This window comes from Hippoglossus stenolepis, chromosome 12, assembly GCF_022539355.2.
Source record: "Hippoglossus stenolepis isolate QCI-W04-F060 chromosome 12, HSTE1.2, whole genome shotgun sequence".
Taxonomy (NCBI): domain Eukaryota; kingdom Metazoa; phylum Chordata; class Actinopteri; order Pleuronectiformes; family Pleuronectidae; genus Hippoglossus; species Hippoglossus stenolepis.
The window spans coordinates 7,509,902-7,520,577 of NC_061494.1; the positions used below are offsets into that span (position 1 = coordinate 7,509,902).

Consider the following 10,676-nt stretch of genomic DNA (forward strand, 5'->3'; position numbering starts at 1 on the left):
GGATAGAAGAACTGAACCTCAGGTTTGTTTGAGTTGGAGCTAAGTGGCTCTCTCTCATATGACCACTTGGCATCCACATGCTTTAGTCCACCAGAAACGTTAGGCCTCTTACATGAAAAGGACAATGCTCAAGTTCGGTCTTTTTGATTCTGTTCTAAAGCTAGAGATATATTGACAGGCTGAAATCTTTTAGTGAACTAACACTGGGGCAGACGTGGGCCGCATGCAATATGAAATCTTAACAATTCTCATAACAGTCTGGAATTTAAAACCTGAAGTCTGATACTTTGAGAATGAGAGTGCAGTGGCTTTTGTTTGTTTTTAATTAAAATGAAAGATCCATGTTTTCTCAGAGATAATCTTTAAGACCTTTCACTACACCATTATGAAGTAATAGAACAGAGTAGAATACTAACAGCCAAATTATTTCATGTCAGCAACAGGAGATTTAGGGGGAAATGCTACAATAATATAAGAAGAGAGTGGAGACTGTGGACAACACTCCTGAGGAGAAATGTGGTTCCACACTTTCCACAGAAACGTGAGGGGCTCTGATTGACGTTCTCACACTGACCCCTGGTGGTGGATCGTCAAATCATATGGATTTAGGGCCAGGACACACAACTATGGTGATGTACATAAATCTGAACTTACCTGTCACTGAAACATATCTCTTTGCAGAGGCATTTAAATGAAATCATAACTAATGATCTTCTCTGAGGTCACAGATTAAAGATTTTACAGCAATCATGTCGAGAGAAATTTCAAATGAGCAATTTTACAGTGAGCTAAGCAGCACCAAAGTTAAAAGCTGCTCAATCACACATTTTCCTCTATATTTCTATATTTCTATATTTTTTAAATATGTCATATGTATCCTGCGGTGTATTCTCATCAGTCAAGTAGCATGACATGTGTAACAGATGTGTTTATGATGGAACTGAGCTGGACTGCATTTAATTACTGGAGTGTAAACATCTATCCTCTGGTGCCGCTTTAAAAAACATCTTTAAACTTTGTCAACAGTATAAAAAACCCAAGACTCACACACCATCACATAGATTCATTAAACTGCTTATCATCCAAATTGTCTTTTAGCCACATGTTCTTTACTAAACAGCTGAATGTGTCAAATAGAGGCACCTCTCAATTATTTCACTTTTACAGAATATATAATTAACCATTATTCGCGAGGTATAACCTTGTGTTCATGCCCACTTAGTGAAAATGAACAATAACTGCAGGCAAACAAATTAATCCTATTAAAAAAAGCTGACTGGGAGAAGGTGTCGTCAGTCAGGTCTCGGGGGGTACAGAGACGAGAGGCAGACACTGCCTGGTTCATCGCTGCATCTGGCTCAAATCTTGGTCAAGACCAAGGATGACGTTACTCTACCAACCTCAGCTTGAGGCCTGCGCCAGGGATCTTTCTACATTGTTCTGCTCCCTGCCAAAAGTTCATTTCCATGTCCTCTCATACTGGCTGAGCTGGGAGCTGTGGTTTTAATGTCATAAGCAGGGTAACGCGACCCAATGTGTGCGGTGTGCCTGTCATTTGGTTGAATTCAAAGTGGGAAGGGGTGGTTTTTCCACTCTGCTGTGGCCAGCTATCCTCTCTGCACACATAAACACATGGTGAAGTCACTGGGGTGAGGGAAGAGGGCTCTATGAGAGCAGCTTTTGGAGCTAACTGAACCCAAACATTATGGACACAGAAACTAACAAACACTATTTCTTAAAGATGGCTGCAGTAATCACAATAGGCTGATGTTTATTTCAAGAGAAAAGAGAAAAGAAAGCACCTACTCAATATTTCTGCTCACCTCAAGGCAATGAGAAGACTTGTCAGGCAATGACTCATCGATGAAATCTTCTAGGGTTTTAGGTTGGCTTGCATGAGTGGGAGTGGGTGGGGTAGAAGAGACAATGGAAGAGACCCCATCAGCTTTTTGTCTCATCTGTTCTTTCTGAAGACGTCGCTCCTTCCTCAGCTCTTTGGCCTTGCGACACGGTGGCCGGCTGGGATCAGCTCCCATTACTGCACCTCGGAGAAAAGAGAGAAGAGGGGGAGAGTTATGGAGAGTGTTACAAAAAACAGCATCCTTAATCTATTTTCATGCAAAAGACATGAAGAATGTGGAGAAAATACAGGCAGCTGTGAGAAATAACTCAATTACTCCTTTTTGGATGCAGATAAAAAGGTTTTACTTTCACACTGCCTTCTGAACAAGACTTAACACAGGAGGGAGAAAGGTGGGAACTTCGAGCTGCTGGTATTGCTAAGTCTCAAATATGAGACAGATTTTGTGAGCGTTAGACCGTGTTTCCGATTGTTTTTCTCCCAGCCCCTGAGGGTAAATGGGCTGCCATGTTTGCGTTAGTGTACCCCCTACCTAAGAAGCCAGTCTTAACAGAGAGCCCTGTGGAAGTCATTTTCTTGTTTCCTTGCATTAATACTCTTTACATTGCATCATTGCTTAGGAGGATATAAAACAACAAGTTCTGTGATAGTGTAGTCCAAGTGGTTAGCAGAAAGCTAGTGTGTATTTATGAAGGAACAGAAGACGCAGAACGAACCATGGGTATGTTTTTTGTGAACACATGAATGAGTAGCTCTTTTCACAACAGCTGAGGTTGCTACTAACACGACCAACTCATACACTTCCCCCCGTATTACTCTCTCAACAAGACTAACGTTAACATTCTCTGCAGCAACTCAATCTCTCCCCGTTTCCCTCTCTCAGCCCCCCTCCTTATCCTTCTGCTGTTTCTCCTCCTCCTCCTCCTCCTCCACCACCACCTCCTCCTGGGCTCTTGCCAAGGCCTCCAGCTCTCCGGGCATCCCATGTCAACAGTTTACACGCCCACATCCTGTTTGAAGCAATAAGGAAACGAGAGCCATTTCCTGCTTGTCCTATTGCCAGCCGCCATCAACTCACATACTAACTTACCCCCCTCTCCGTCAATGTCACGAGAAAGAGAGGGACGCCCAGTCCCGACGAGTGCAACGAGAAAGTCTGGCACTGGTCGGGGTTCACTTGGAGGGTTCGGCTTCATCTGACTCAAGCTCAAGGTCATTTATTTTCTACTGTAAAGGCTAATTCTATCCTGTGAATAATAAATATAGACCACATCAGGAGCTGTGTGGAAATGCTGCCTTCTATCAAGAGTTCTGTGATCTGGGTTTCTGTATCACTAACAGTTGTGATACTGTGAACTGTTTGTTTCTAAGTCATTAGCATTCAGAGTATCCCATTAATGTGTGTCTGTTTCTTGTATCATCACATCAATGTCCCTTCCAGCTGCATTTGTCTTGAAAAGTAAATGAATGGAGGCACGACAGGAGGGAAGCATTTCTCGAATATAAACACACAACCCTGGGAGTTATAGCGTGGTCAAATGGTTTTCCTGTCAGAATAAACACAGCGAGGTCAAGAGCAGCCAGAGTCTGGACTGCGTTCATCACACTGACTCAACCACAAACACATCAACCCTTATCCACCATCACTACGTCCACGTGGCTTCTCCCTATAATTACACACTCACAACACACACACACACACACACACACACACACACACACACACACACACACACACACACACACACACACACACACACACACACACACACACACACACACACACACACACACACACACACACACACACACTTTCTCTCTCTCAGACGCAGGTACTCCTGAGGACAGCCAACGCAGCGGAGGTGAAGATAAAGCCTTAACAGATCAGTTCCTGTGGAAGACAGATGCTCCCGCTCCAGCAGTTAGCACTTCATAAAAGCTATGACACTCTCCCTCCCGGCTTCCCCTAAGCGCACATACAACCCAGAATCAGAGTAAAGTTGATAGAATTGTGACATACTGCTTTATTGTGTGTAAACATGTAGAGCCAGAAAATGAATTTACTCTGGGAGGAGCACGCCATTATCTGTTCATCTAAAATACTTCTATAATACAACAACATTTTATGGAAACCTGTACTGGTTGCCACCTTGGGACAACTCTGCCTACGTAAAAACACACAACACCACTTCCTACAAACCAACAAATTTGGGCCATTAATCATAGTGAAGATCTAGTATTAAAATCCTGGCATTAAAATGTGTCCCAAAAGTCACTTGTGATCCGATCTCACTTCCCCTCTCAATATGCAAATAAACATTTGTGTCTGTGAAGACCAAATTAAAGACAGATTAGGGTGCGTTCACACCTGTAACTAGCACTGACCACTTGTGGTCGGATCACTCAGGATGGATGTTAATACCAGGTCTGAATGGTGTCATAATATTACCACTTAAACTAATACCAAAATCTGCACAGACACAGATATGAACACTGTTCTATTATGGATTGGCCTAAAATCAAACCTAAGCAATTGTTTCACTTTGCAATAAAGTAAAATGTATATTTCGTTAATCTGCTAATATTACAAAATAACTTTAACTTATTTACTGCACCACTGTTTTCTATATTGATAAAGGTCACAATTTCAAAGTGGAATACCAATACAAACAGTTTCTCTACTTGTGATTCCGCAAAAGCAGACCCCTACACATGAAACTTTCTGAAACATAATGTTCCATATGCCCTTCTGTATCTGTTTACCTATGACTTTATGAAGGCTATACAGCAGATGGGAAACCAAGATTTCTCAAGTTAGAACTGGAACCTGCCCAAAGCCATAAAGAGCTCCGGTCATAAACCTACAGGAGAGATATGTCCAGGTGTTTTCTGTTGGAGGTGAATAAGCGGGGAGTGGAGAACCACTGGCTCAACGTAGTAAATCCTCCTTGCTTCCTCTTTGCTAGCATCCTGAACAGGCTTGTACTTTCAGTCAGAAGGAGGGAGAGGAGGGTGGTGCTGACACAGACGTAAAAGGTAGAAGGACACTGTCACTGTTCAAGTTTTTCTCAGTATGTTTATGTCTGCATCTGGATCAACCTGTACCAGCACCAAGCTTCCTGTTTCAATACACGTAATTATCATTTGATTAATGAGCATGGGGCCTGTTCTCATTCGGAAAAAAAGTGGTTGAGGCAAGAAACACGAACATTTGTTAGAAGTGAAGCTTCCTGTCTAATGGGAGTTTATTATCTCTTCACTATGATTGTTATTAATTCATTACTGTGAGTTGGCCGTGGGGATATCCTGTACAGAGTGTAAAGAGAGAGAACATGACAGATAAGCCCAAACCAGGCACGCTCCTGAATACACTGAAGACACAGCAGCTTCATTCACCAAGCTGCTGCACAATGGCATCTATTACAAAGTAAACAGTGACCCCCTCTGGCAAGCAATGGTACCTCAGTTCTAAAGGAAAAGCACGGTGGCCCCTTTACAAATGAATATAATGAACAGGAAATTATTATGAGGGCAACACAAACATGGAAGAGAGTGAACATGTCACACAATGGAGTCCTTCTGAACAGGAGAAGAGTCCAGACTCCTAAAAGATGAGACTAAAAGATGGACTACTCCTGTGACATGGAAGTGGATCTTAGTGTGTAGTAGGAGTAACGACCAATGATACGCATCTGCACCTGGAGGTCAATTGACCTCTGTTTGGAAATTCGGTTTGTATTGCACAGCCCTTGATTGACAGATTGACGAATGATAGTAGTTCCACATGCATAGTTAATGTTCTTTATGAAAACAAAAAGCAAGTTGTTGATTTAATAAGCAAAAACAAGGACTCGCTGAATTAAGAGGTAAATACTACATAAAAACAAGTTAATTAATAATGAGTAACCTTAATAACTTTTTTCCAGTAAAGCAAGAATGATTTCTCACCTGCTTTAGTAGATGTAGCTGTTGTTCTTCCATCCGGAGCAGACATTAGATCCTTCTTTGTGGTTTCTGGGCCTGTAGGTGCAGCATCCGCTGCCTCCTTCTGAACTTCAGTGACAGTGGGACACTCTGCGACTTCCTTCTGAATGTCTGTAATGGCCGCACACTTCACTTCTGCGTGACAGACTTTACTTGGTTCCTGTGGACGAGCTTCTTCACACACAGAATCCATTGGCTCAGCTACAAGGCACAAAATCAACATCGCTGATACTATTTATGTGTTCTACAGAGTGACAGTACCAGCACTGTTATGAGTCTGTGTCCAACTCTAACTGTAGTTTCAAACATGCACTCTAAGGCAACTGCTGACCAACAGTCTCAGAGTGTGGACTGCTGACAGCTGACGGACTACTGAATACCAATACAGAGAAAATCTTCATGAAATACAGAAACCTTAAGATCTATTTTACACATATAAAAATACCCCTCACCATCATCCTGTCCTGTTGGTAATTCTCCATTGGAAATGAATTTGTTCATCTTCTTCAGGCTTTTCTTGTGGGATTTGGAAGGCTGAAATTTCAGTGCATGACATCTTGACAGAGAGCACAAAAGGTAAATGTTTGGTTAGAAAAGCATGTATTATTCAACTCCATACAACTACAATGGGTCATCTTCATGTGATCTTGACAGATCTGAAGTTGAGTGAAGCATGAATGACAGGAGGAATTTCTAATGGGTCAAACATCATTACCTGATGGTATACTGTGGACAGCACGTCTTGTTCATTATGGGCTTATACACATATTTCCCACTTCTGAAAAAGAAGACGTGAACAGCCATGACACAAACAATGATTTGAACTATATGAATAAGAAATTTCAAACAGATCCATGTGTCAGTATACAGGGACTGGGTGAAGCCAGGAGACAGACACTCACCTCCTCCAGCCTCGATCTATGAGGTCTTGATAGTCTTGTACCGTCATGGTGTGAGACCACATCCCTGTTGAAAACAAAAAGAGCGTCACAACTTGAAATCATCTCTCACTTGCACTAATGCTCATGAAAATACAAAAATGACAAAAATACAGTCAATGAGAAAGTATACGGTTAAGTGTTTCATGGCTAACTTGAAGGAAAACTATATCCGAACCTGGCATATGGGCCCTGATAGAACAGCTCATGAAAACAAGGCGGAAGTCTTATGCATGCATATTGTAAGGTGTCATTTGTCTACAAGCTGCTTGAGAGTACCATAGAAAGTCCATATTATCATTTCAGATTAAACCTCACTGTCCCTCTTGGTAAATTCCCACAGTGCATTAAGCCCCCCGTGGAAGCAAATATATTATTTGTAGCCACAGCAGCTTGGATCCTACTTCCCAGAACTGAGATCTGAGCTCTCCGTTTCAACTCTTGACCTTTTCCTTTGCAACTATATACACACAGTTAGGATGTGCACTCACACCAAATATGAGACCACGATCAGTTTACATCTAAATAAACCCGGGGAACTGATTGTGTACCAGTTCACACAACACACACTACGTTTGCAACTGAGTATAATGTTCCATGTCCCAGGAGACGGGTGCTTAGCCAGAGTCCACAGAGACAAGGCAAGAACACAGTGTGATCCAACAGAGCGTCACTACACCACTGATGCAGTAAATGAATGGAGCTAGAGGCTTATACAGCAGAAACACAATGTGAGAGACAGATATCATCATTACTGCACCATTTGTAGAGCTTTTAAATATGTGTATTTATAAATGTAAAAAAGCACCTGTTTTAAATATCTTATCGATCACATAAAATCATAATTATGAATACAATATCTCAACACCGATCTATCACACACAGTGTCACTACAAATCATTGACAGTGGTGCAGCAAATCAGAACGCTGTATAAACTGGATGAACAGTATTTGCATTCAGTGTTGGGTGATTTCTTCAATGGCAATAAATAAAATTATGAGTGAGTGAGACTTGTAAAGTTTAAAGCAAATCAAACATGTAAACGGTTAAACCTATAGAACAGGACATTCTAAAAACTTTCAAGAATTAGTATATTTGAGGAACGACAGGGTCAGCCCAACGAATGTTTACTGAGAAGTCAGACAACTGGAAGTCAGACGTTTACAAAAGGTAAGAGTTGTAGAGAACAAATGAATTGAGCCATGTGAGCTTAATGTCAGTAGAACAGCTGCCATCATTATGGCACAACACGAGCGCCTTTCAATCGTTCACACCTGATCCATTCTCCAGCCTCCACTGAGGCATGACAGACACAGGGACACAGAGAAGGCCAGATGTTGTCCTCTGTATTGTGGACTCAACAGTGCTGATAACATCACAGCATCAGTCACATAAAGGAGAGTGTTATCTTCCTGATCAGCTACTTGGAAAAGTCTACAATACAACAAATCACACTGCTCATCTATCTGATAAATGACTCCATCAATCTATAGAGTGTAAATACAAGCACTTCAGCAGAAATTATAGTGGAGGGAAATTGCTTGTTAGCTATAACTTGATTATTTTCAAGCTGCGGTAATATGTCTGACTCTAGTGTCCTGAAATGATGGATTACAAGTCTAGTCTAATTTAACCTCTCAACACTGGTACTGACCATAAGAGTTACACAGAGATTATAATCTCCCATCTTCCTCAGAACCTTCCATGTGCACATGATGTAACAGATTACCACTCTTATCTTAGATTAGACAACAGCTCTCGTCTGCTGGATCCGAGCCCAATCGCTCATTGACTTCATCAGTACCTGCCTGAAGCCTAATAATAGTCAACCTGCTTCCTTCAACTGAATGACACCGTTCTGTCCAGCACAGGGAACCCCTTTGCATCTTCTTACACAGCTTTTTTTATAGTCAAACTTTGAATAATGCAGAGTTACATTAACCAGGGTTGTCTTTTAAACAACAGTCAGAACAAACTTAGCTTGAGTCCCATTTAAGCTCTCCTGAACTGTGTACTCCCACTATCAGTAGACAATAAACCTGCACTGTGTCCCTCCTTTTAAAACACATTCATGAGAGTAATGTTCCTGACCTTTTTGCAGGCCATTGAAACACTTCCCTGAATTAACGTATTACACCAAGCAAACGCTAAGGAAGCTTGCTGGAATTTTCCCAAGCTTCCATAACTTTACATTGAGTATGCAGTCCTACCGCAGACAGCAGGAGGAGAGGCTCTTTTATGAATTATAGATACACAAGACACAATACTCACAAATACAGTCTTCAAACCATTCAGTGTTGCTTCTCGCTTCCTCCTGACTGCCAAATGATAAACAGACTATTTTTGTGACGCGAGTCATGTGTTTGCGCAAGTCAGGCATCCATTTGAGAAACTTTCCGACAAAAAGATATGTAAACACAGTACTTTCTTGTTTACACTTCATTTTGTAAATTGAAGGGGTTTGCTCTGTTCTACCCAACTACAGCAGGGGCGGGCTTTTAAATACAATAATTAGACAGTGTGAGAATTAGAAGAGAATACGAACTACGTAATGAAATGTTTGTAGCCGACTTCGTTTACAATGTCACTTGATAAATAAACCGCGTTCCCTTGGATGTGAGCCCTAACAACTGGATCAGGGTGAGAGGATCCTCATCAGAGCAGATATACCCGTTTTCTCATCTGCTTAAACTGAACCAACAATAGAAACACATCATCAAACCAATCAAGTTACCTGCTAAAAAAAATATGGCCAAACATGAATGAGTCATTAGGCTGCAGCTTGCGGAGATGACATACAGTACATATTGTAAACATCCAGTTTTCTGTTTCAGCAGGTTGTGAAATCACTGTCTCGTTTTCAGTGTTTGTGCTGTGACAGCTCTCAGTACCGTTATCCTCGCATGAAACTCAGCAGTATGAGAAGTTCGTGTAAGTTCCATTCGGTGATCACTTGCGACCCGTACTTTGGTTTTGTGTAACGTGAAATGATGCGAGCATCAGCCCAGAACTAAACCACAGGCCTCTGGTCCAGTGTCTCAGCTCAGGATGGACATATGAGACTGACATCCGCATTTTCGCCTGAGGACACCAGCCTCGTTTTCCTGTGTATAACACCACTCGTTAGCTAGCTTGATGCTAACAGGGATAGAAATATGTCTACTGCTAAATTACTGACATTGCAGCGTGAGTCGTGAGTAAAACACTGTGGCACAGCTGAGCAACAATTAAAAAGACACCAGCCTAATACTGCTCGTTTATCTGTCTCTTAAAACAGTTGGGCTGAACGATGCTAACGGCTAAAAACTTAGCTTGGTGAGCAGCCCCAACATCATCCAAGTAACATGAGGTTAACGCAGACTGACACGTGCTCTTACTATGTCTTCAACTGTCGACGCATTCGCTGTAACTTGTTGTGATATTAGCATCACAGTGCTAACATTAATTTAACCAGCCCCCCCTTTAAAAACCGGTCACTTGCGTCCAGCGAGCAGACGGGAGCTAGGTAGTTAGCATTAGCCACATCTGTCCTGTAACACCCTCTAGCTGCGTTTCTCAGCCGCTTCGTTCAGACACTTACCATGAGAAAAGTTTCCCTTTTCATTTTTACAGTAACCACAGCGGTAGCCGTCGTCCCCGCCGAAATATTCTACTATAGTGAACGACTTGTTCGCTGCCATCTTTACTGTGGGACAGATGACAGCCGAGTTTCCCGGTGACCGGGTGCAAGTACTGCGGGCCGGAAAACCCCGCCCACTCCCTGGCGTCACCAGTTCACAGCCTCCAGCCCTTTCATATCTGCACGTCTCTGTCCTAAATGGTTTAATAAGAGTGTAGATGGAATAAATTAATAATAAAAATGGAAAGTTATATGTGCAAGGGTAGCAAATAT

At 42.0% G+C, this 10,676-nt stretch overlaps 1 protein-coding gene across 7 annotated transcripts in view; it reads right to left on the minus strand.

The window, feature by feature from the left end:
• LOC118118858 (arginyl-tRNA--protein transferase 1) overlaps positions 1 to 10,543 on the minus strand; it is a 52,229-nt gene extending 41,686 nt beyond the window's left edge. For 2 of the 7 annotated variants that reach the window (XM_035172305.2, XM_047342315.1), the window contains exons 1-6: positions 10,365 to 10,543; positions 6,748 to 6,811; positions 6,561 to 6,623; positions 6,298 to 6,401; positions 5,810 to 6,046; positions 1,824 to 2,044 (exon numbers count right to left, since the gene is read on the minus strand). In XM_035172305.2, coding sequence (XP_035028196.2) covers positions 1,824 to 2,044; positions 5,810 to 6,046; positions 6,298 to 6,401; positions 6,561 to 6,623; positions 6,748 to 6,811; positions 10,365 to 10,464 — 789 coding nt within the window. In that variant the 5' untranslated portion in view covers positions 10,465 to 10,543. The remainder of the gene's footprint in view (positions 1 to 1,823; positions 2,045 to 5,809; positions 6,047 to 6,297; positions 6,402 to 6,560; positions 6,624 to 6,747; positions 6,812 to 10,364) is intronic. The other 5 variants (XM_035172301.2, XM_035172300.2, XM_035172304.2 and 2 more) reach the window with 4 other exon arrangements.
• Positions 10,544 to 10,676: the final 133 nt, after the last annotated feature.